Raw genomic sequence first — 27,158 nt, 5'->3', positions numbered from 1 at the left:
GGAGGCACAGCTGCAAACAGCGTCTTCTCACACAGCACCCGCTCTTGCCAATCCTCTGATTCTCGATCTCATAAAAGATAAAAAACCATTTGCATTAAATGGGCAGCAACAGGTCAAACTGTAAGGACTGTCCAGACGTCTCAGGCCCAGTGTTTGAATTAAGTCATACAGCAATACTAACGAAAGGCAGCAAAGGAAGCTATGTATTTCTTCACATTTAAAAATAACTTGTTCTGCTTTCTGACATGTGAGGTAGCAGCAGGCCCCTGAGCTGGGCCGTACGCCGCTTTTGTACTCACTGCAGTAGTGACCCCCTCTGCTGCTGCTTCATTCTGCAGTTACGACGCAGATTCTGTTCAGATTTAATATTTAATAAGTTCCTTCAGCAACTAAAATTGTCCTTAGAAGGAAGACGTGTAAGCCCAGATGACCCCAAACACACATAAGGCCCCAGCATAAGCAATTTACTTGGAGCAAAATGGGTTTGCCAATGTGGGCAATGGTCCTCACTAGACGAAGCAGTACATAGTTCCAGACTTCTGTTGAGCCATCGTGTGGCTGCAGTAAAAGGTATTACCTGTCCCACCACATTTTATCATTTTATCTCATGTCATTAGATATCAAAGCTACAACACTGGCTACTGCCACCAGAGTAAAATGCTAGCTGCTGAGAAGAAAAAGAAAAATTTGTTGCACTTTTAAACAACTGTTTGGTTTTTTTTTTTTTTTTGGTTCTTTTTTGGTTTTTTTTTTTTTTCTTTTTTTTGCATGGCTACAGGTTTCTATAAGCCCTGTGGAGGAAGGTTCCAGTAACTTCTCCTCTTCCTATTTAGAAATATGAAGTTTTACCTGCTGGTTCAGCTTCTTTAGCTCTTTATTTCTTTTGAAAGTGTGTGTGTGACTGGGGCCCTGCTGGTCTGAGTTCAGGACAGTGAAACAGAAATAACTTTAAATTATTATAAGTAGAATAACAGACATATTTTTTATCCAGCAATACAGGCATCTTCTGTGAAGCACTGGGACAAGTCAGCCTAACTCTTCTGCATTTGAAGTTTTTATTACAGTTCTCATGCTATTTACTTTGTCTCGTTAGGGGCATTGTGTATGATGATGAAAAAAAGGTACCGACAACTCCTTAATAAATGAAAATTGATGGCAATAAGTTGACATCAAGTACCCTTATGTATGTGACTTAGATTTTTCAGAGACTGTTTCTCTGAAACAAGTTAGTTATAAGTCAAACACCTTCATTTTGCAAGTTTATTAGCAGTTTGTTTATTCTTCTAAATATCTGCATTAAGAATTTCTCTAATGACTTCACTTGCTAATTGTTCTTTTAAGGCTTCTTTCAATCCTACAAGTTCTAACCTACAGCAGATACAAACCATGTTTTAATTGTTATATGATAAACCACATCTAGCTTATCTTCTTCATCAATATTAGAATATACAAATGCATTAACTCATACTTTCCAAATCAATATTTAAGACCAGTGAATTGGAAGATAATCTTTCGGGTGCTTATGCCTTTCTTCAGGCCTGAAATTGGAGGAGCAAATTCCAAAAGGAATGCTCATCTTGTGCTGACTCCTCCAATTTTAACTAGATATTCAGAGCATTTGAAAAACAAGACAGTTGGTACCTGGGCAACAGATGAGAAAGAGCATGGGAAGTAAGATAATTTTCTTTGTGAAAGGACAGAGCAAGGCCGGTAAGTTATGGTTTGTGAAGAAAAATGGGAAAAAAGCAAGGCCAAGTACAAAGCAAACTTTTGCCCAGTACGTATTTTTTAAAATTTAGAATTAAGGATTCAACTCATAGATTTGTCTTTGGAAGTCATTCTGCAGATCTTCCCTTGAGGATCAGCACTTGAAGTCTCAAAGAGCACGTAGGTATTCTGCCAGAATCACTGCTTATCTGGTTTTATCTTACATTAAAGGGCTTACTCTGACATGTAACACACAGTTGCCATGACAGTTTTAGGTAAACTGGACAAAACAGAACTTCCTCTTAGCTCTACTCCCTCTTACTGCCTCTGTCCACAGATGAGGTCTGGGTTATGAATTCAGACCAAACCATTGCAGTTCTTACAAAATCTTGAAATGTTTGTGCAAACATAGTCACATCCTTCAGAGCTGAAATAGATACATCAAATATCAAGTAAGAAAGAATTTCTATTACTACTGAAACTTTTTAACTCATGAGAAATCACTGATGAAATTTTAATTCTGGCTATATTTCTAGTCACACTTTATCAGCTGGCACTTGGATCATTTCAATGCCTTTGATTCTTTTTATTCCCAGCAATGGAAAAGAGCATACAGGATTTTAATGACACATTTTATCTGTGTAGATAAAATGCAGAGTTGGTAGCCATCCTTCCTTCTCACAACTGGATAAATTTAGCAAGCAGCAGACAGCCTGACCTATGTTGTGTAGGCCAAGTGCAATTTGCAGACAAGTATAGGTTTTTAAATAATATCTTGGCTTCCCTTACACTGAAATCTTATGACTGACAGATAATCAAGAAGAAAACCATGTGATCGAGAAGGGAATTAGCTGTCTGCTGATAAATCTTCTGCAAGGCAGATATGTAAGTAACCACACACCATTTATTTACAAGGAGAAATAAAGAAGGTTTTTTTAAGCAGTAAGGTTTCTGTGCTACCATATATTATCAACCAAATAAGCTTTTGAAGACTAGAAGGGAATCCAAATCTTCTTAATCCAAGAATAAAAGGTTCACCAGTAGTTTTAAATGAGGAAAGCTTTAAATAACATCATAAAATAATCACAACCTTCCACTCACCGTGTAATTTCTGGGAAAAAAAATCCTTAGGTAATTTGTATTTGAAAGTAATTTTCAAAGGTATCTGTTTTGAAAGTCATATTCTGTCATTCTTCTGCTTGATTCAAAGTTATTTAAATAGGTGTACCAACTTCATTTGTTAAACTAACAAGTTGCAGATGATGCCAGTAGACGGGAAAGGAGGTAGGAAATTCCTTGCTTGTAGCACTGGTGTCTTGACAATTCTTCTGTGGATTTAATCTCCGTATCATTTAATAGGATTCAGAAGCCCAGATTTTAATAAGAAAGAGAGTAATGGCCTAAACTGAGGAGAAGAAAACCCAAACAACCACAGTCTGCTGAGAAACAAGAAGTGTTTGTTACCTTTAGCCAGAGATTTGTGATGTCCTCAGTAGGTTAAGCACTGAGCACTAAGGGGGTGTTGTCTGGGCTCCTGCTTTGGAGCCTGTTGGATCTGAGAAACCTGTTAAGATAATGTGTTCCAGGCAACACACAACATTTCTTCAGCTTCAGACCTATAGTAACCAAAAGCAACCTCGTGATGTGAGAAACTGTTAGATTATGCATACTGACAGGATCATCAGAATTCTTGGTAGTATATATTGTACTCTGAAAAAGAAATTTAAAAAGCAAGCTTCTACTCTCAGTTTACAAAACATGTACAGTTGGATCATTTATTTATTTATTTTTCAAACTTTCAGGGTTTTTTTTTTTCTGCACAATGTCACTTTTCATACACAATAATGATACAGTATCAATCTTAGTTTTGATAGCATTCAGTATCAAAAGTATAACTGTAACAGTTAAAAAGTTACATTTACATATGTGGCACATTGAGAAAGATTTTTTTAAAGGTCTAATAGTAACAACTATACAATGTCTAGAAAAATACCATGTTAATTTTTAAAGAGGCAGTATGAAATTTTATTATATAGTACAAAGTCAGGTTAAAAATGTCTCTAAAGATGGCATTATTATACATAATCAATTGATCTCGGTTTATATTCTGCCAATTCTAGGATAAATGTTCAAAAATACCTCACCCTTCTTCCAAGCTTTTATCAAAAGTCAATAATCCTCAAGGTACTTTAGACAACAGAATTCACTTTAACAAAGTATTTACTGCAAAGTTCGTGACTGCCAGGATATAAAGCTAAAATATGTATTTCCAGCATAGCAGGAGGTAACCACGAAGGCAAAGAACTGTTGAGAGAGAGAGAGAAAATTGATTAGGAAATAAATATTTTTGAGAGCACTGTAATTTCTAAGGAAAAAAATTAGTTATGGAACTTGGGAAAAAAGAAAATAGCAAGCTGACAAAAATGGCACACTCTCACCTCGTGCTTTTGTGGCCATCACAGCCAACGCTGTGTAAAAGTAAGCTTACACTATGCACAGAAATATGGGCTTGGAGCAGACCAAACACGACATATTTCAACTTTTTAAATAAATTCCTCATTAAACGGCCTCAGTACAGATCTTACAGATTGGACTGCCACCAATCTAAATCCCTGCCACTTTTAGAGGCTGAGGAATTGTCTGTGGGACAATGTGAGCTCAAGTAAGACTCCTGCCCTGCTGCTGTGTTCCAGATATTGCCTACAGCCCACCTGTACCTCAGCGTGGCTCACAGTGCATCTGTTTGCTTACAGAGAAAGCTTGGATTCAAAGGCAGGCCCAGACGTGTTCTCAAACAGCACTGCTGATTAGGTTACCAATTCCAGAGGTCCTCTATTGATGAATTAGGATATTCCTCAGTGACAGCAACCACGCTGTCATATTACTACATTGTCAGAAATTGATAACATTATAAGCCTTCAATAACAGGCTAGATTTATTTCAGTTGTACTGATAAAGTCCAGTTCAGCACTAGTGCTTAAGTTCCTGTTAATCACTGCATGTTGTTCAAAACAGACAATATTCAACATGGTCTTAACAAAAATACCAGAACATTTTGTGCTAGTAACTGAATCAAGTAAAGCTGTCACTGCAAATAAGATTAACACCACTTTTCTAAGAGTTGGGCAACGACAGGACAAGAAGGAACCAACACAAGTTACAGGACAGGAAATTTCAATTAGATATTAGGGAAAAAAATCCCAACTCACAGTGTGAGCAATCAAACACAGGCATTGTGGAATGGCCATATTTGGAAATACTCAAATTCAAGTGAACAAGGCCCTGGTAGCCTGATATGAGTTAGCCCTGCTGCAGGAGTTGAGAGAGTTGGGCCAGAAGACTTCCAAGAAGTCCCTCCCAGCCTAAAAATATTTTATGATTCCACAGTTGTTCCTGGCTTATATGCCATCACTGGCATGGGTAGGCACTGCTGAGCTTTCATCCAGGCAATCTGAGCCTTTCAACAGAGGGCTCTGGGTGAGCATTGTTTAATGCAAATTTAATCTCTAACGCCAGAAAGCTGTAGATGCTGATGTAAAATCTTGTTACAATAAAATACTGTAGCATTCTTCTTTTTCCAATGATTTTGTTTCTTATTAAATAAAAGCTCCATCTAAAATCTTTCTAACAGAATGACTATTGGGGATAGATGATTTGCTAAATCCTCTACCCATGAAACCCTTAATGGATTTTGAAAGCAAGAATCCACATTTAATAGTTTGTTTAGACAGTGTGTTAGATAAACATTATTAGGAAGTATTAGAAGAGAATCCAAACCTCCCATGAGACACTGAACAGTCATGCATTTTGCATAAAACCTGAATCAGCATGGAAGCTTATCCAGCAGCAAGCAAGTTCCTGTCAGCTGCAGTGGCTGAGTATCAGATCTGCAGCTGCAAACTGCCAAGAGGAGAAGACCCTGAACACCACTGAAATGACAGGAATTTAATGATCCAATTCCCAGGACAAAAACAGAGCAGGTATTCAAGTTCCTGTGTTCATGGCCATACAAAATAAGCCTCTAACAGGAATTGTGAATAGTCAGGAGGACAACTGCAGAAGCATGAACACTCAGGAATTTGGAATTCCTGTATACAATTGAATTTGGCTCCTGCTGCCACAACAAGTAAGTTCTTTTACAACTCCCTTAACTTTGCTAGGGAATGTGTTCACCTAACTCAAAAAGTGACAAGGCTCTTTTCTGTTCCTTTTTTATTTTGTTTTTAAGTTATTTTTATCCACTTTGACTGTTTTGGATTTTTAAATCTAAGCACTAAGGTAGTAATGTCAGACTAATTTGTGATTTCATCACATTACATGATTTTTCACACGTTGCCCTGGCAACTCAAAGGAAAGATTATCAAAAGTTGAAGCTGTAACAGGAAGATCACTGTGGCAACAGCAATACCATTCCAGGGCTTTCCCCCAGGTGCTGCGTGGAGAGTGTGGACAATAGCTCAGCCCACAGAAAGCTGAATGCATCTTATACATAAGTATGCAAAGTTAGCTGAGGTAGTTTAAACTGCTTTTGAAATTGTCCAGGTGCATCGGGGTGACTCGATGCTCACACAATCTTTTTTGTCTGTTCCGATGTGCAAGCCCTGACCTCAGCCAGAGAGCTGGTAATAAATGGGGGCAAGGGAGGAGGAAATCAGTGTCATCTTAAAAACATTACTGCCTTTTCTGATGTGATTGTCATCTCCTGGTGGAATTTCTAGTCACCTCTAAAAACTATGAACTAAATTGCAGCTACTTATAGGTTTTGCCTGTGACCTCTATCACTCTGCAGCTTTTCAAAATGCAGAACACCTCCAACTTCAACCCACACTTCCAATGAGCCTTCATTTGCTATAACTTCACTGGATGCAGAACTGATTTAAACAAAAAATGAACTCACTGAAGAAGCTGCCCAGCTGTTGTAATTGTGATTGTCCAGATCTTTGGTAACTGAAGATGCATCTACAATGGCAGCAATGAGATACAAAACAAAGGCACTTCCATTAAAACACAGACCCTGTTGAAAAGACAAACACACGTCATTAATACACACAGGCATTTGTTTTCCAACATTACAAAACTCTCTTCTGAAATAGACTGAACACATGCAGTGTACATCAGAAACGTCATTCTTTACTGGTTTTGCCTTCTTCCATATTTCTATCTGTAATATTAAAATTCAACTGCTTTGAAGATCCATAAACATTGAACCATATTTTGGACAAACTGTTCTCTCCATCACACTAAATCCAGAAAAGTCTTGAAGTTGGTGTGCTGTGATTTTCCCAAAGTGAAAATAAGGACTGAGTTTGGTTACCACAATCTAAGGGTTAGGAAGTAAGAATATGACTCTACATGAAAAAAAAACAAAACAAAGGAACAAGGCCAAACTGCACTTTGATTACATTTCTAATCTACACAAAGATAGGAACCAATAACTCCTGGCATATGGAGAGTATTTATAAAATTTCCAAAACTTTGTTTTCTACACTACTGAAAGACATAAAGAGAGTGACTTTTTTTCTCAGTTGTATTCTTCCATCTCTCAGTACCTTTCCCTTCTGTCTGTTTTTAAGTGGAGAAAGAAACAGGTAAATCCAAGGAGGAGAACAGTCTGACTGGACTACACGGGTCATCAAGACCCATGGCAGATGCTGCATTTTCTCTTTCAAGAGGCAAAGTTAATGTCTCAGGGTACTTATATTCATTACTAAGAAAGAAGCAAAGCAGATAACAATGACCTCACATAACCCTACACAGAGAAAACATAAAGTTTGTTTGGTTTTTGCATGTGAGAGAGAACAGGAAAGGAAGAGAGAACAGATGTCTAAGAAGATGAAAGAGAAAAATGTATGTATGAAACTTTGTCCTTTACTTTTTTACTACTTTGTCATGGAAGTTTCTTCTTAAAAAAGAAAAGGTAAATCCTTTTAAACTCCCCTCTGCTACTTGTCTAAGGCATACAAATTTGGTGCCATATTTAAGTGGAATGCCTCTGATATGCTTTGCATCTAGTTACAATTGCAGGAATGAGTAACTCAATATAGACCTGGTCTCCTCATGTACATAATCAGCTCCCTTCAGCTTCTGACCCCAGTTTTGCACTCCAGAGTGTCACACAAATATAACCTCTAATTCTGTTGTTCTAGTTGCCTAAATGTTGCCAAGCTGGTGCAGCTCCAACTTATTAATTCCCACTGTGTGACCCAGTGGATGCTAGGAATTTATGCCAATTACCCACAATTTAATTCACTTTTCACCAGCTTTGGCAAAATCTAAAAAAACCTGCAGCTCAAGAAGAGAAGTTAAGAAGGAAGAGTGGAAAATAGCCACTTATCCTTCCACAGGGAACTGGGCTGGGCAGTGCTGCAGCACTCAGATGGAGTCCAAGGACTGGCACTTGAGATTTGATTCACACACTTACAAATAAGTGGGGGTTCATCTCACCTATATCAGCTTGTCTAATAAAAGGTACTATGTCTATCCACAGATCTCTCTCCTCGTTTTATCTGGGCACCACAGCAATAAAATATCAAACTGTCAATTTTTTAGGATGAGATACCAACAACTGGCTGGTTCTGGTGAATTTCTGTAAAGCACTGATTTAGAAACCCCAAATTTGATTACCTAGAGTATTTGTTGTTATTTTCAGATTTCCCATTACAAAAAGACTCAATTACCCTGGAAAGCTACAAATCCCTGCAATATCTTGTCATGTAGAAAAAAGAGAAAAGCACATAATTTCTGCAAAGTGCTGCTCTGGGAAATAACACTGTTGGGGAAGATGGAATGCAGCACAAGCTGATTGGGCCTTTGCTGCCAATATATTACTCAAACCAAATGGTTCATGCTAAATTACCATCTGCTTCTTAAATTCAAATTCACCAGATTTTAAAAGCTTCCATTGATTGTTTTAGCAAAAAACTTGCACTATGAAGGAGAGTCAGTTTTGAAGCACATCTTTTGGGTTAATTTGCAGTAAAAGTAACTGCATCTTAAGCAATTTGGTAATGTGCTTAACCTGCAAAAAATAAATTTATGACAGAGATGGCCAGATGTAATTTTGGATACTGAGTACAATAGGAATGGTTTGAGCTAACTGTTACCTAAGGAAGCAGAGCAATAACTGGCAGATAGTGAAATTCAGGATTCTTCAGAGAACAGGGTAAAGGTGGGTGTGAACTCACTCAAAAAGGTGTGTGTCATGCTCTTTCCAACAAAGTCTTTAAAAGCACCTCTCTGAAAAGAGACTCAATGTTCCTCTTGGCCATACAGGAGCAGCAGAGGACCACTTCAAGGGCTGTTCCCAAAAGCTCTTTTAATGCCTTAGGGCAAAACAAGCTGGAACACAAGCATCTTTTATTTATTTTTTATTTATTTTCTCTTTAAATGACCCTTTTATACAAAAGGAGACTACCTTTTGGACTTACATTTATTTGGAACTCAGAGCAAGAAATATACTCGATATGAAATAGAAACAAATCAAATATTCCAGTTTGTCTACCACATAGATCAGGGGCAACTCATTTATGTGCAGTTGCCTCATAATAGCATTCAACTGATGAAAGAAGGGTAATGATCAAAGCTTTATTCAAATGGATATCAAGATGCTTTCCCTTTGAATGTCCTTTACTTACATGTAATGCAATAGGGAAAAAAAAAAAAAAAAACCCACACCTTTAAACATACCCAGACACATTACTGCTGTAATTGAAATAATCCAACATTTCTATAGCAGTGTTAAAGCCTTAATGGTAATTGCTGGTTATGAAACTCAAAAATAGAGAAGCTATCTGAACATAATCCTGGTTGTTCTTATTAGTAATTGCTATAGCTGGCTATTTATTGCAGCAGCAAATGGGAACACTAAAAGAGAAGAGTATTCTAGTATTCAATTTTAGTCACATACAAAATATAGCTGATAACAAGCTGTTAGCAACACAGAAGTCAAATACATTTCATCATAGAAATAACAGAATTCTAGTCAATAATATTTAGCTGTTAAAAAAAACCCCAAACAACCAAACCAGTATCCCACTGTATCCAACAAATGCAAAGATAAAATTTGTAGTGATTCTTAGATGTGTCACAAATAGCCAGTTGGCTGAAATGACAATGACTTTTAGGATCTACTACCCTGAAGACCAGGCTGTTATGCAAATGGGGTAAAAATATACTGTTGAGAGTTGGAGCTGGCCAGGTTTGCTCAAACCATAAAAACTGGATCTGCATTTTAAGTGCCTGTAAAATTTTTCTGTAATTACAGTAGCTGTTTATCTGATTTACTTTAACTCTTGAGCTCAAAGCAAAGGATTACATGGTACATCCTTTACATATTTTACATATAAATAAATTTCAGCACCATTTTCACAGTAGACTGCATATGGATTGTCAGAGTGTTGCTATCTCTGAACTATCCTTGCTTTAACTTTAGCAGAGGAAGACTCATGTTTTAAGAGCCGAAGTCCTGCTTCTAATGCATGGTGTTGATTCCAGTAGGGATTTCTGCTGTTTAAGCCATATGGCCAAGTCTGTTACCTCAGAGGTAGCAACAGACTCATTCTTCATGGGATATAACCACTACAGAGAGAAAAAGAGGTCACCGTGCATAAGTATCAGTCTCACGCACATTAAAAATCAAGTCACTATATCAATGGCTGAATGAAATGGTGAAACATCATAGAAAAAGTGCTTTGAAAGTGTCTGGATAGTATGAAAGTTAAACAATGCAGGTATGCAGCCACACAGTAATCAGGGAAAAATCTGCAAAGAATACAAGTAGAGCTGGTAAAACATACATATAGAATGCACCAATATTTAGAGTACAAGTAGAGTTGATTAAATATACATGAAGAATGCACCAATATTTTATTCTCTTCAAAACCCAGCAAACCTGGAATAACAAAGAATGGGTATATTTACCACCATGGTCCATGGCACCTGAGGGATCCTGGTGTAGGTCATTGTCATGTAGATGATCAGAAAGAAGACGGTGAGAACCCAGTAAAACACAGCTACAAACATCACCCAGCCGAAGGCTGGATAGAGAAAGTATTCTGTTCCAGCGATCAGGGTCCACACCAGCAGCCCCAACACCTGAAAAAGTTATGGAGAAGAAAGAAAACTGTTACACAGTTCTAGACCTCACACATTCCTTCGAGGTCGAGGGGCAACACCACTGCCATTCCCATGAACCATTCGATGAGCTGAATGGGGATGCTGCACTGACAAAACACTGATCTAACAAAAAAGAACATATAAAACTTGTATTACTGTGGCAGGATGTCACAAAGGGAAAGGCATCTTATCTGTTGATTTAGCCCAACCTTTAACTACTTTGGAACCACACTTGCAGTGGTTTTACGGCTAGCTCCCAAAAGGATTGATTATTGTAGCTTACTTGCTGATGTGCATGAAGGCAAATGCTGCTGTTTTCCTGCCAGCAATGTCACTTTAGAAACAACAGCCTGTGAAAGACCACTGGGATCTTCAGGTTCCGTCTGCCACAGTCACGGGTCACTTACTCATTGGAGTTGAGCTCAGAGTGGCCCACACTTGCTCTGTGGATTGGCAGGCACCACAGTCACAGAACAACTCCTAGACCCTACTGTAAAAGGTTGTAGTAAAATACCAACACCACTGCAACATAAAAGTGCAACTGGCAAAGAGCAAGTCAGATTGGGAGTGTCATTATTTTCCACAGCTCTTAAAACATCTCCCAAGAGACTTGACCCTAAGTAGTAGACAAGGACTCACACTCAAGCAAAGTCCTCATGCAAACCACTCTGGGAGAAAAACCTCCCTCCTGACATGGCAATCTGTTCAGATCTAAGACATGAAGAGATACGTGAACCAGAGGTTTTGACATACTCTGTCCAGTTTTCTCCAATGCATTAAAAGGAATGAGGAGCAAGCAAAATTAAGTCATATGCCACAGGAAAAAAAAAAAAAAAAAAAAAAAAAGTTGTGTGTTTTTCAAGTTGCCCAGCAATTAGAAAAATCTTAACCATAAAAAAAAGGTGACATTTTGTTTGTTTGTTTGTTTTAAGGTATAAAAAGAAAAGCTCACTCCACACACTTTATTAGACTCAGATGTAGGGACTAAAATTCCTGTATTTGCGACAAGGCTTAGCTCTTTCTGCTGTCTGGGGTATGGTGAAATTGCCTAGCAGTGAGAAATGGAAGGATTACAAAATTAAAGCAAATAGCAACACATTAAACACATAAGAGCCACAGTTGGACAGCCTAAAGAACCTTCTACCCCGATATGCTATCACCAGCAGCAGTTAGTACCAGACACCTGAGGAAATACATTAAAGAACAGATCATCCAACAGTAATGTTTCCTTGGACTATCTTCCTCAGCTCTCAGGACTGTGCAGTGAAGGGACTTCCTGAGCTGGTGGTGATCTTTGTAATCAACAGACCCTGACAGCAGATGATGGTTTTGCTACAGCTTCATTTGCACAAGAGCCAATCCTGTTCCCATGCAAGCTGCTGGCCATGGTCACATTGACTCCTCTATGGCAGAACTGAACATATATATAATGTTTAGAGATTTATCATTCATGCTTACAAGACAAAACTGTACTGTTAGAGAAAAGTTTCTTGTAATTGGTCCTCCTACCACCTTGTATCTGTTTATTTTGTCTTCAATTCATCCTCCAAATTGCCACACAAACTTAATTCAGCCCTCTACCATGTATTGACAGTAGATTAGATGTATATTATTTGTGCATTTGTCTACATATGCATCATGCATACATAAAAGCACTGCACAAGTGTCTGTTTTATGGTTTGTTTGGAGTCTGCTTTCTCTCTTAAGAGAGAGAGCATATAATGGTCTGTTTAAGAGCATTTTCCCCCCACCGTTTTCACCAATACACGAATCTCTCTTCAACAGGAAGCTCTAGAACCGGAATAAAAAGTCCTGCTTTTCGCAGCATACCAGGGGAGGGCAGCATTGCCTAGTAAGAACAGTTCTAACAGCGTTAAGTGGAGCCCTTTAAAACACACTATTTTCAATGCAAAGTTACCGGTTCAGCAATGCTTCCCATAGTTCATTTTAATTCTACTTCCAACAACGTTTTACTAACAGTAGCAATTCAGTTAATAGCACCTCAAATTGCAAGAACTACCCACAATCAGATAAAAAGCAACTCAATTTTAGTGTAACAAGTGTTTTAAGGCTAAACAATTTTGATAGACTGTTTAGCTAAAAAAATATACCACTTTCATAGGATACAAAGTTGTTTTTCATTACACCCATACACTTTAATCTAAATTTGAATTCATCATCCAGAAATTATACTGATAAACAATTGACCTTGTGCTTGATAAATAATTATTGAAGGCAGATTTATCCTAGATCTGAATATCTTATAAAATACCAAGAACAGAAAATTTGAAGGTGAGGGAAAAAAATTTAAAATGTAATCATTAAATACTCTGCTTATAAGTGTTGATTTTTATAACACTTTTAAATATAGAAGTAGATTTTTCATGAAATGCACAGGACTATGAAAAATTTTTACTACTAAAAGCAATAGGATTGATAAGGATACCTCAGCTTATATAATGGATTATTATTTGAAAGAGCAAAATCCTGTAAATGTTGTAAATTATTAAAATTAAAAAAGAAAAATCTGAGGTTACACGAGACCACTAATCTTACGTAAACACACACTAAAGCTAGCAAGACATTCCCTAGAGCACGAGTATTCATGCTGGGCCCTGTTTTTTCCAGTAGTATTCTAACCTGGAGTTATCACCCCTCTTCCAAGATCATTTTACTATTTAGATGGCTGTACAGTTCACGTGTATTCTGAAAAATTGCTTTTAATCCACGTTTTTAGCTGGCTTGTATCAGTGGCAGAACAACTCACCCAGGCAATTGAGATGCACCACAGATGTTACAGATTTATATTCTTAACTGGTTCCTGCATCGTAACTTTGATGGGTTGCATATTAGAGCACATTTGACATTTTCAGTTAGATCCAGATACTCTTACAGCATATTACTGGAGCTGACAGGCTAAAATAATATTTCAGACTTCTTGATTGGACCTGAAAAGGTCAGATCAGCTCATGGTCAACAATTCACTCTGTGTAGTTAAATGATATGGCAAATGGTTTCACTGCATATGTAAACATATGCAATAAATTGATTTAAAGTTCACATTGGCCGTCAGCATCTACAAAATACCTCAGGAGCCAAAGGAATCCAGACATCTAGACAAGCCTTCCGTGATTAGCTGGTATTCTCAGCATGCTAAATACCAAGATTGTTTCTGCAGTGTTAAACGCCTGCCTCGTAATTTTCTGACTGTCCCTTACATGACAGGTTTGCTGTTCAGCAGGATCAGTACAAACTGGGTGACACCGCTGTATCTGCTGGAGCTCAGAATGCCACTTCTCCTACTAGTTTGGTATCACACCTCCCCACTGGGAAAAAGTGGACTGTATTCAAATGTCATCTCAATGAGCATCCAGCGTACAGAATCTGGCAAGTGAGGGAAAGGCAAGCAATACTGGAAAGCCAACATCAGCAACAGCTGGGGAGTGCCTGCAGTAATTCAGCGAGCACAGATGGTGCACAGCCACCTTCACTGCTCCAGGTCAGCTCTAAGACAAGGCAGAAAGCTCCACCCAGGAACTGGGGAAAGCCTCTAATCTCATTATGGCCACGTAGGCTAGAGTGTATCAGTAATAGCTAAGTATTTCATTTTAATTTATGAGCAAGTCAGAATATGCTTAATTAGAATTACAGGAACATATTCAGGGAAAAAATGAGCCCAAGAAAGGTGGAGGAAAAGGCATGAAGAAGGCCCAAGAAAAGAATGCATTTTACCATTAATGTGGCAATGGATGAGAGGGGAGGCTGGGTCCTAAGACTATAAGAGCTCCACCAATGGGTCCAGTTTTTCGAATCAGATGGGAGTAGGGATGTCAGTGCAAGATAAAGGCAAGCAGTTTTCTGTTGTTTATGGCAGGTTCTGATTTCAACTCAGACATTTATTTTGTGGTCATTTGGCTGCTGCTTGATCAGGTACCTCCATTACTAAAATGCATTAATATGTCAATGCACTAATGCCTACTTCAGCAGTTGGCAGACACCATAAAAAGGAAGTAACTTGGTAGCAAAATCCAACATTATTGAGTGTGCAGGTTTAAAATTAGATGCTTAATTGCATATTCAAACCCTTAAATAAATGCCGTAATTCTTCTGCAGTGTTGAGAACTTCAAAAGTATTGGATTATTTAGTCACTTAAAAAAAAGAGGGCTTTGTTGTTAGTACATGAGACACTTCTTGTCTCATGTCACAATTCAGCAGGTATAAAAAGCAGGTGCGAGTTTGAATTTGTGTATCCAGTTTTGATTTTCAAAGCAGCTTAAAAACTGCAAAAGAAAATTTGTACTTGCAACCTGCATTTCAAAAGGCTATGATGTAATAACTCCTCTCCAATGATACCAGGGTTTGGAATTGCCCAGCATTTCTTTTGAGTGGTTAACTCAGCAACACAGTTAAAAATGTGTATACATCCTTTCCACAATAAAAAAAGTCTCATTGTAGCAGAACTGACGGGAAGAAAAACCCGAGGCTCACGTATTAAATAAAAATAAAAAAAAAAGGCACCTTTGCCAGCAGCTTTTTCTATCCTTTATTCAAGAGATGCTTCCTGCGACCATAAGCACTGCAGGATTTATACGGAGTTGCTACTGGCACAGATGAAAAGGATGGCAGATGGCTACTAGAAGAGTTGTGCATTTGCAGCACGAATTGCCTCCTGTATGCAAAGCCACCTAAACATGGACAGCATCCAGCAAGGAGAAAGCAAGACATCTTGCCTCCTCTTCCTAGCAAAGGAGATTTATGACTAGAAGACAGAGAGACCATTTTAAATTATTGCACATCATTATTTCATTACTAAATCACAAGCAGCCTGTCAATGCCTCAACCTCCATCCTTTTCTCCCTTGGCTACATACCAGGATGGTGGTACTGGTGTGGTTTTTAAGGAGAAAAAAAAGAGTGAGAAAAGGAGAATTCTACCTCTACTGTTCCTGCAAAACATGTCCAGGACAGTCAGTCATAGGAACAGATTTAATGGTATCATTTCCAGCTGGTTTTATTTTACAGATTTATTGATTTATTTGCAGATTATTTACAGATACAGAATTACTCTTTTTTAAAAAAATGTTTTTTTCCAGGCTAAATGGAGTAAGTGTTTGCACTGCACTTTAAAAGTGTCTTTAAATCAGAATTTTTGTGCTCTCATACATCATCCCTGGAGTGACACAACAATTCTGCCTTCTGCCACTAGAGCGAGCACAATCATTGCTTTTTTCTTTAGGAAAGGGGCACTTTGCCCAGCAGTAACATCAGGGCAATTTCCATTCAATGCAACCCCTGCAAATCGAAAAGGACCACTCAAAATAAGCAATCCAAATTTGAGTGTCTTTCCAAAGCAACTTTAACAGGTTCACTTCCATACCAGGTACAATCAGCAACATCAACTGTAGGTTTATTCATGAACTAGTCAAAAGAAGACCACTTGATATGTTCAACTTAACAAAAAAAAAAAAGTATAAGAAAAAATAAGGTGAAAGCCTGTAATTGCTGGATAAATCAAACATCAATCCAGACTAAAATACCAAATATAAAAACCTTATTTCTGCTGCAGCCAGAGAAAATGTGATGAGAATGTTTTTAAATGGAAAGATTCAAACTTCTAATATTTCTATTAACAATGAGTAAAGGTGCAAAGATGAAGAAATTAAAAAATGTTTTTCAGCGATGGTTTTTAGAGATAAGTGTCTTTGAAAGTTCAAGGGCCAGGTGACTGTACTCTGGAACAATCTAATCAAATCACTGCCTTACCCTACTTCTTCTCTTTTTGTCTCAAACATTTTTTTTCAAACACCAAACATTACAACTGATATCAGCTACTCATTAGTGTCCCCTCCTCACTAGAATTTTCATGGCTGTGCTAGAAAAAAATTTTCTAGCAAGAAAAAATTTCCACAGCCTTGCTAGAAAAAATTTTTTTAAATCCACAGTGCTCGCAGAAGCATGCCAGTGGTCATAGTGGACTTACCAATTTTATAATTTGCACAGTACAACTCTTAGCATCAAACTTAAGCAGCAGCTATGGGTCTCAAGTCTCTCCCAGCTTTGAAAACACTTCCGCCTAATAAAAGCGCAAAATTCAGTCTCTTCTACTTACCCAGAATTTCTAAACATTTTCTGAATACCTGTTTAATTACTTTCAAGTGACCAGTTTCAGTGTTGACTCTTCCCGCTAGTCTTCAAGGTGTCTGTCATGCTCTTGGCTCTGTGGCAGCACCAGCACACACCCCTCACTGCTAATGGGCTAAATGGGCTTGAAATAGTGGCAATACTGACCATTGCTTCAGAGAATCACCCCCCCTCCAGAGTTGTTGTTTAGGATAGATTTCCTAAGGAAGAAAACTGCTGGAAGCAGCACGTGCCAAAGTATGTCGCGGAAGTATGTCTTCATCAAAGACTGAACTCTCTTACCCTAGAGTTTAGTCCAAATCCTATGACATGTCAGAAAACCTCCTGACCCAAGATTGAAATGGGTCAAAGCCTTCTGGCAGACACTTCATTCAATAGGGAACACACCTATTCCGGAATGAGACTTCAGACAAAGCCCTTCAAGGGCTGACAGACCTCTGCTGCCTTTCCCACAGCTCCACAAAGCAGGGAAGTCCTCCCACACCCACCCCAAAGCCCCCAGAAAGAGTGTAGGAGCACCTCTGCCTAAAAAACTGGGAACCAGACCTCCTCAGGTGTGAGCCAGTAAAGAAAGTCCAGTCCTGGTGTTCAGCCAGCACTCAGGAGTGCCCAAGAAACCATAAAGTCTCATTGGGAAGAGAGGAGAGAGGGAACCGTGCAAGTGAGAAACGTTTTTTTCTTATCAGAATGGGCACAGCCCAGGGATAAAGACAACAGCACATGGGCAAAATGCAGCAGCACACTCAATTTCATGTCACCTTATTAATCTACCACCTACTAAAAAGGTGTAAATCACAAAGGTACTCCTTCTCTACTGCAGTCCATGCATGAGGAGTCTGCTGTGATACGATGCTCCAGCTCACTGCATCTGGCACCCCAGAAAAATAACCCGGGGTGGGGGTCAGTAAGGAAATCATGCTGTCCATGCCAGCAGCACATTACAGGCTGCTTCACCTGAGAAATATGCATGGAATGTGTGAGACCAGAGCTAACACCAGTAACACAGTAAATTTAAGGAGGTAGTTTATATTAAAAAAGCAAGAGACGTTTTCTGGAAAACACAGACATACCACATCAATATTATGAAATCACTACAACAGATTTCTTACAGTTTCTCAAGAAGCTCTGTTAATAACTAGAGGCAGAGTAGTGGATATTCAGAAGGTAAATAAGAAACAAGAGCTTGTTCAGGTTGTAAATTTTGTTCATGTCATCAAAATGTTACAATGGAAGATTAGAAACTCTTAGGAAAAAAAAAAATAAAAGTAATAAAAACCTCTACCAAAGAGAAAATTCCAGAGTGCTTTATAAATCAATGGTGTACCCACACATTGAGTATGTTCTGCTCATTCCTCCCTTGCACTTACAAAATGATTCAGTTGGATTATTCAAGGCACAGAGAACAGCTCCTACAAGAAAAGAAAGTTAAAGCTGGAAAAAAAGATCCAATTTTCTGTTGAAGACTGAAGGAGGATATGACAGAAGTCTGTAGAATGTCAGGTGGCACAAAGAGCGGAGCGAGGAGTAGATTAGGACTTGCAACACAAGAAGCATCCTGCTAAAATTATCACACAAAAAGATGAAAGCAAACAGAATGAAATAGTCTCTAAAAACAAAACAAAATCAAAAAGAAGGAAAAAAACCCCACAGTACATAACCAAATCACAGAATGCCATAGGAAACATCATACACAATCTGGGTCAGCCCTGTCTGTATATATTATATACATACATGACAGTCAGGATAGTCAGCAATCTTCAGCACTGGAAATTCCTAAATGTGCAGTTTGCTAGAAGTTAGAAAACCATAACAGAGAAGAAAAGCTTGCAGTACGTGCTCCTTCTTACATTTCTCCCTAAGTTTTCAGTATCAGTGACTATTAGAGACTGAGCTAAACAAACCACTGACCAGATCCATTACTTCTGGTTTTAACTTGCCTTCCTTTCCTGCAACCCTGGCAACCAAGGACTGGAAGATGTAGAAGTGTTAATAGAATAGGATGAGATGATTACATGCCACATCAATATATCATTTGTTTCTAAAGAAGAATTACAACAAATAATCTCAAGCAACTGTGAAGAATCTGGCTTGAATTTTATCATCATGAAATTTATCTTCTCAGTAGAGTGAAGGTTGATCATTAACAGGCCATTAAAATGTGTACAAAGCATAAAGATTGGTCCTTGTCCCAGGGCACTTTCCACATTAAATGCTCTGGAGTTTGAGGTGTGCATTCAGGAGCACAGTACTGCTTATCCATGCCTGTAAATTCTAACTCAACCTTGTGTTTTGCCTGGGGATCTGCACACATGGAGTAATTTATATAGGTTACTGTACACTTTGCATACATTAACTTGGTATCACAGTGCTACCCATCATTTCATCTACAAGGAAGCAGCAGAAGACAGCCTTGTCTGTGCCCATCATCATGTCCTCCAGTCTGAAAGAAGTGTCTTGATTCAGACTACAGTGAGATAGGCAGCCAGGAGAAAGACCTGCAAGCTCAGAGCTGCTGCAGCTGGCTGGGACCACACTGGTTACTGCTATCAGAGGCTCCATCAGGGCCACAGTGTCATGTAAAAATAAAGAAGGGTCTGTACAAAACGCTACTGGAGACAAGCAGCCTGACCTCAGCAGCACTTACTCACCTCTCTGCAAGGGTGACAGTGCAAGGCAATGACCTGCACAGTGCTCAATCTCTAGAGGTCGACAAGAGCATCTAAACACCAAGGAGAGGAGACTGCCTGGCCTCTTATCGTACAATCCCGAGGGATGCTACTGAAAGGAATGCTGCTGCCACTCCCTTTTCCTTCCACTTCAGCAAGGCCTGGCCGTGGCAGGGGTTTCTCCCACCACCTAGAATTTCCTAGAGAGAAACACTGTGATATTGTGCAGAAATGCTTGTTGATTCCAAATTCACTGCCTCCTCCCTACCCTGTCAGGAAACCGTGAAGTGGTACTGCTACAGCAAACACTGCAGTATCATGGAGCAGGGAATTACTCACTGGAATTGCTGCTACATTTTGCCCTTGAGCAGCAGAGAAAGGAGAATGTAAAGTAATAGCACATTAGAATCAAATAAAAAATAATCTGCCTTTTCAGTTACTTTCTGAGCAAATTTTCATTCAACCACACCTTCAAGTACGAATTTTAAAGCAATCAATTACAAAGCAGAAGTCACATAGAGACACAGAAGGCACAGGATATGTATTTTTTTGTTTCCTAGAGGCTGCTTTTGTGCAGCCTCTAGAAGTGATGGCTTTTTTAAGGAAAAACTTGAAGATTAAGTACAAACACCTTCAGATATAAAAGTAGTGATTAAATTCCATATTCCAATAATTTTTCCTTTTCAAAAGCCTGCTTATAAATCAAGATTGGTGTAACTACAAGGCTGAATGATTTTTTATTTAACATTTAAATATTAATATATTTTGGAGTTCTGGGTAGAAGCTGTAACTGATTTCTTTGAGAACTAACACTCAGTTTAGTCCTCTAAACAGTCCTGTCCCCATACAGGCAGTAGAGAAGTAAAAATAAATCCTATGTGACCCACAGGAGATCCAGGGGCAATTTACTGAGTTGATTTGTGAGGAGACCTATCATCACACTCATACCATGCCATATGATTTAATTGATTCAAATTTTAGATCTTCATACTATAAAAAGTATGTGTGTCAATTTGAGAGCTCACATCAGTCAGGAACATCAGCTACTTGGTGGAAGGACTTAAAAGAGCTTGCAGTGCTTCTTTGAGGCTAAATAAATAAAAAAAAAAAGAAAGGAAAACCACATTGGCAAGCTTTTTGAATTCTTGTTTTGAGACATGAAGCTAAGATTTGGACAAAGGAAGAAGCTTCCTCACATTCACCAAGAATGTCAGCTGATGATGAATTTCACATCTCTTCTCAAGACAGAAAGGACTTCCAGAGTGCAGCTGCAGTTCAACTCTGGGATAGGGTTGCCCCCTTCCACCTCAGGAGCTTGGGTGGAGCAGACAAAAAGCTTAACATATTCCTTTTCCTTTACACAAACACAGTGACTGGTTCACAAACATATGAGAGTTTTCCTGAGAAGTCCTTCCTGAGAAGGACTACTTCAAGCCAAGCAGTAGAGGCATATTTATGGAGGTGAAGACCACAGTATAGCCCTTGAGTTCTGAATACTATTTCTCCTTTATAAAGCACTTATACAAATTAAATGTGCAGGCTTAACCTGCTGTGTTCACTGAATACAATGGCTGTTTCTTGCTTTTGGGAAGTGCATTGTGAGGAAATGATTGTCCTTGTACAGAAAACCTGGGAAAAAATGCAGTAACTGTCTGTAATCTCATTTACTTTTTCTTTTATTATTTAAACTGGAAAAGGGCAGAAGCAGATTCTGAGTTCAAAAGATACAGGGACATTTGTGTCTGTCAGAACGTGTCTTCCTCAATGTAGCTATTTACTATTTTTTTTATTACTACAACTGCTACTATTTCTTAATGGAGCACGATGGCAGGAAGGATTTGTTCTTCTGATCTAATAAAATCACATACATGAAAAGTCTTCCTTAACCTTGATATTGCCTCTTCCACAGACATACAAACTCCTCCTTTGAAAGAAGTTTTGCAGGACTCTATCATCCTTCTTCCCATCTCCCCTGAAGAGATATAGTTCCTGAGGGTAGAAAAATACCAGCTTCTCAATAAATGGCAATGATTTTGTAAGCTACTTTTAACATTTGGTGCATGTGGGCATGTGAAGTAGACATCCACAAAAAAAAATTCATTTTGCCATCGTTTTTACATTAATAAGATGAATTATTTTTAAAGGAGAACTCCTAACAATGGCTACCTTATGAATTATAAATGATTATTTATGTAGTTCACTTTGTTTAAATGCTGTCTACAAGAGAACAATGCTGTATACAGCTGCTTTATTAATAATGTCACTGGCTCTTTGTTGCTATTTTTACATCTCCATCTTCCTGTTAGGCCATGTAAATAGAGATACCTAAAATTAGCGGGCATGCAGCATTGTTTCACAAGTCTTAGCTGCTACATTAAAATAGGAAGCTTATTACTTCTTTGGGAATAACTTTTATTTTGCCCTATAGCTAAGATACAAAGTCATAAAGCCAGATATGATGCAATGGAAAATTCAAAGGGAGTACCTGCTAAGAAAATCTATTGCTGCATTCTTCATCCATTTAAACAGGAGGAAATCCTTAACTGCTCATTCAAAAAACCTTTAGACTGAAAGTATCTTTTAATTTCCACGGCTGAAAACCACAAAAATTGATTTTGTAGAATACCGAATTTTTTCTTGCTGTGAGACAGAATCTTCTAGTCATCAAAAGTTGAAACAATTCCCCTTCCCTAACAAACAGAGGAGAAAATAAGATGATAAAGAGATAAGAAATCTGCATTCAGATCTGTTGTTGTCTGCCTATTTAGAAGCTTGTTGTATCTCTTGACTACTATATTGAGTCCCAAGTATCCAACCCTAGGACTATGATTCACACTTTTGGGTAAAGATTAAGGATTTTACAATGACTGATCCACATGCTGTAGAAGCACCTCAATGAAAAATCCTTTTCCTTCTCCAGCAAAATTGCTTTCTTTCCTGAGCACTCTTTGCAATAACACAGAAGAACTGCATGCCTATAAATATTTAACACTTGCATATGCTGTTCTTGAGGCATTTATGTTCAAAGACTTCCCTGTCAGAAAGGACCATTTTGGCCATGTTGACAATGGCATGAAGATTTCAACTTACAACATGCTTTTTGGAAAGAGATGACACCTTGGCACAGACGTTGCAACGATAAAATACATCTTGTCTCTAAAAAAAGCTGCTGTAATGTCTACTGCTTCCATTGGTGAAAAACCCCAGCCCCATGTCTCATCTGAATTTTTCTGAAGTCAGTTTCAAGTCATGTCCTTTTCCAAAATGTCCATCTGTCACCAGTGCATCAAAGGTAACTTTGAACTAAGGGCCATATTCAAAATTGTTGACAAGACACAGTGGAACAAGAGATAACCACAAACACTAGCATTCCTTCTGGCAACAAGCTACACTGGGTTTTTTAATTCTGCTTTATCTTTCTCTTTATTATTTTTGTGGTAGTAGTAGAAAGAGTTGACTTTGAAGGAATCAATAACAAATCCAGAATTAAGTTTTCAACGGAGGCCTATATAAGACTTATATAAGGCTTGTTACCACTGTTCCACATTTAATGCTTTGCAGAGATGTTTAGGGTACTAAAGAAACTTCAGGATGAAGTATTATATGCAAGTGAAAATATTAATGCCAAATGAAAAAAAAAATTAATTGGCCAAACAAGTAAAACAACTCTACACATCAGCCATGCTTTTAGAGAACTTTTTCTCGAGCTCCATAAATTATTTTCAAGATTCTGTAGAAAAAAGTCCACAAGCCTGAAGGACTTCCCACAGCTTGTCTTCTCTCCATAATAAATACTCAAGCAGTGCACGCAGCATAAAAGAACAAAGTAAAAAGGTCTGCGGGATACCTGACACTCGAAATTCAAACTACCAAAGTCATAAATTAAGTATACATGCCTCTTTGTGGGGCAGGGTATAATGTTCTCCAACTGCTTCAATGGGCCTTATGTAAACAAAGAACAGAACAACTGGTGACAAATGCCAGCTCTCTAGTGCAACAAAAAAAGTCTCCAATCAAGGGGAAAAAAAAACCCCTCAACCCATCGGCTTATCCAGTTTTAAATATGTGAGCAGAAATGATTTAATGTCCCTCAGATATTTGCTCTGCTTTTCTGACAGAGGTTAATGCCTTGCAAGGGTGACTGCAGACAAAGCTGCTCCTCAGCTACTGCACTCTAATGCTCAGTGTATTTGAGGTAAACAAATCACTGGTTTGTGGTATCACCAGAGGCTAGAATGTGAACTGCAATGAACAGCAAGGCATGGAGACCTTGTCAGCTGTCTGCATTTTTGAGCCATCAGTCTGAAACCAGAAATTCTGTATTTGCCTACCATAATGCAGAACACAGAAATGCCAAGAGCTGCTGCTCTCACTGCATTCCCTCATGCTTCACTGTCCCCACAATACAGCTAATATATTTGGGGTTTTCAAAAATTTTTGATTCCACTTCTCCTCCAAATCTGATTTCCCAATGCAGCTCTCAGATGTCAGAATGCCTACAAACTACAGGGATTACTATGGATTAATGATCCCACATGCCTGAAAGTGTTTAGAGCAATTACACCTCTTAGTGGTAAGGTATTTCCCACACATTCTCCTTCCAGCTCCTCTGTCAGCAGGGCAGTGTGCTCTGGGAGACAAGCATGTTGATAGACCGAAAGCTGGAACAACCCCCAAACTGATCTAGCAAAGTGTGCCCACAGTCCTAGCCCAGGCTAGAACTTTGTCCTAAATTTCAGGGAAATCTCCTCAGCACAACATCAAACTGTTGGACTGAGAGAGCACTGCTTGCTCTCCATCCCATCCAACCTCCACCCATCCCCTGCACTACTGAAGCCCAGTGAGCAGACCAGGACACAGTTTCACGCACAGACTGAGCTGTGAGAAGGGAGGACAAGGCTCCCACAGCATCGACCGCTTGGTGATGAGAAAGGCGGATAAACGGAGGGCAGTCACCTTGTCAGACTCCACCACCAAACAGTTTACAAGTGAACCACCACTGCTGCGCTCAGGTCACACACAGCTTGTCACGGCTCAGCCTGAGTGGAACTGTGACTGGGTCAGCTGCTGGGGCGGTGCAGGCAGCTGAAAGTACCAATATCCAAAAATGCAGCCACTGGCTTTGTCAAAGGCTGTCTGCATCGGAGCTGAGATTCGTGAGCAGCAAGTGATGCAGCACATATGCCAAGGTTATGGGGAGGAGAGCTCTAGGTAAGGTAGCAACAGCCAAGTTGCTGAGGCATTACAGGCACAGTGAGGGTGTGCTCTGCACTTGTTTTGGGGGAAAAACACTTTGAAAATATCTTTGACTGCACACAAGGTTTTTGAATAAAAAGCCTCTACATCACTGTGCAAGCTTACAGCTTGCCCTTCCCACCCAAACAGCTCTTTCTGAAAAACCCAAGCCTTTTCCTGTAGTGCTGTTTATATTATAGCATCCCAAGATACACAATCAACTAAATCATATTTACTTAGCTAACTTCCACACCTTTTCCCCTTTCTATTTCCTCAGATTTGGATCACGGCTTTCTTCTGCTCAATATTTTCTTCTCTAGAATGACAACGGCGCGGATACAATAAAGAGGTGTTACCAGCCTTTTGTTCAAGTGCTTTGTTGAGTATTTTAGCTATTTACTGCCCCCTCAGAAGTTCCTGTTTTCCCACTGAGTGGGGGAAGGGAAAACCTGTACAATGACATGGCAGCTTTTTGTTCAAAAAAATCTGTGTGCAGTCAGAGATACTTAGCACATTTCCCCTGCAAAGCCTGATATTACTAGTTGCAAATCAAAAAGGGAAAAAATCTTAAAATATCTTTTAAAATTATACATACATATATATATATAAGTAGTACTAAAAAAGTAGTACTTTTCAGATATCCCTTTCTTCAAGCTATGAATTATTGCTGTATCAAAATGCCCACATCCACATACACTGAAAACTCAGCCCACTATGATGAAATGTGCACAAACAAAGAGGCATGTAGTGTAATCTCCTACTGCCAACAATATTACAGGTCTTAGCACATAAAACCAAGAAGGAATTAGGGCACTGAAAGACATCACAAGCTGGGAGCTTTGCTAGCTCACACAAAGAGAAAAGGAAGAGCACAGCATGCACAACAATTTGTCTTTGATACAGGAAAAGGCATATATCGTTTGATAATCCAGTGATAAGGCAGGACAGCTGTGGGACAAACCCATCTGTTGTATTGAATAAACAAATTTAGATTGATGGTTGTGATGCTGAGCTGTTTTGATACATAGGATTTCATAGAATCATGATGTGGATGTAAAAAAAAATGATCAGCGTTTCATTACAAAATAAGGTACGTCCTGGGACTGTGGGATACATGACTCTAGGGAGCTTTGAAGAAATACATAAATTAGGCAGCTGGGTTATAAAAGAGCATGTCCAAGCAATGGATCTGAACAGCTTCCCCTGTCATCATCTATCAGCTAGACATTCAAGCCAAAGAAACTGTGCACGAGAAACAGGTAGTACGGCAGGGAATTTTTGGGGTAATCTTAGTACCAGGTGGGTTAACCATGCCTGTTACTCTCCCAGAGTCAATTTTAGCTCAACAGGTCAACACGAAAATGGTAAAAGCTGTTAATTAGGCTCCTCCTAATCTGAGTCTAATTTGACAGCAAATGCTCCACGCAGGGGGATTGGAGAGGAAAGGTCTTAAGGGATGTGATCTCTTTTATCAGACTAATCCATGGCCTCGGGAGAAGAAACCAGTGGGGAAAGTTTCTGGGCATACCGTTTTCTTCAGCACTGAACGGAAGCAACAGCAGAGCCGCCCTTCACCAAACGCTAACAAGAGGATAGGAAACGACTCTCGGAAAGGAGCTGCTGTCCTGCGGAGTCTGACAAACAATGCCAGCGCTGATTAGAGCACACAGACTTCACGGTGGGTTGGCTTTCATGTTCTCTTCATTTCGTGTGCAGATATGTCGGGATGACTGAAGTCAATGGGAAATTCCTAACAGGTTTTAAAAGCATCATGAACTGATTCATCATAACCTTCTCTTTGTAACAATATTGTTTGTGTACATTAGATCTTAATCTGATTTTGTTCCCATCAACTCATCTGGACTGTATTTGCACTGGTTCTCAGGGTCATCTTCTTGCGTGTGTGCATTGTCCATGTAATATGTAATCTACAGAAACACCAACCAACACAAGTCAAAATGAAGCGTCCTTTTTAAAGTTCACTTCTCTGCCATTTTTTTTAAACCAAGACATAAATTGAAGAGGCATTTTGAAATTAAGCTCAGTTTTTAGAGTGAAAATTACTTCAGGCATAGTATAGGGTGGGTTGGTTTTGGTTTTTTTTTTTGGAGGTTTTTTGGGGGGAGAGGGATTTTTCTTTTGGTTTGTGTTTTTTCTTTTTTCCCCCCAAAGACTAGCATTACACTGTACAGCTTAATAAGAAAGTGAAAATTAGATGTAACCAAGCTTAGAGAATTCCTTTTCATTTATCACTGTGTACTCAGTTTAATTTTAACTTGAGCTGGTGAAACACTT

The 27,158-nt window shown here is 38.9% G+C and overlaps 1 protein-coding gene across 1 annotated transcript in view; it reads right to left on the bottom strand.

Moving 5' to 3' along the window:
- Positions 1–3,455: 3,455 nt before the first annotated feature.
- The window catches only part of CMTM8 (CKLF like MARVEL transmembrane domain containing 8), a 34,884-nt gene continuing 11,181 nt past the window's right edge, over positions 3,456–27,158 (bottom strand). The window contains exons 2-4 of the mRNA XM_038129146.1: positions 10,627–10,800; positions 6,605–6,721; positions 3,456–4,011 (exon numbers count right to left, since the gene is read on the bottom strand). Of these exons, the coding sequence (XP_037985074.1) occupies positions 3,928–4,011; positions 6,605–6,721; positions 10,627–10,800 (375 nt within the window). The 3' untranslated portion in view covers positions 3,456–3,927. The remainder of the gene's footprint in view (positions 4,012–6,604; positions 6,722–10,626; positions 10,801–27,158) is intronic.

The sequence above is a fragment of the Motacilla alba genome, chromosome 2, assembly GCF_015832195.1.
Source record: "Motacilla alba alba isolate MOTALB_02 chromosome 2, Motacilla_alba_V1.0_pri, whole genome shotgun sequence".
NCBI classification, from domain to species: Eukaryota; Metazoa; Chordata; class Aves; order Passeriformes; family Motacillidae; genus Motacilla; species Motacilla alba.
This window is presented reverse-complemented; position numbering and strand designations above follow the sequence as displayed.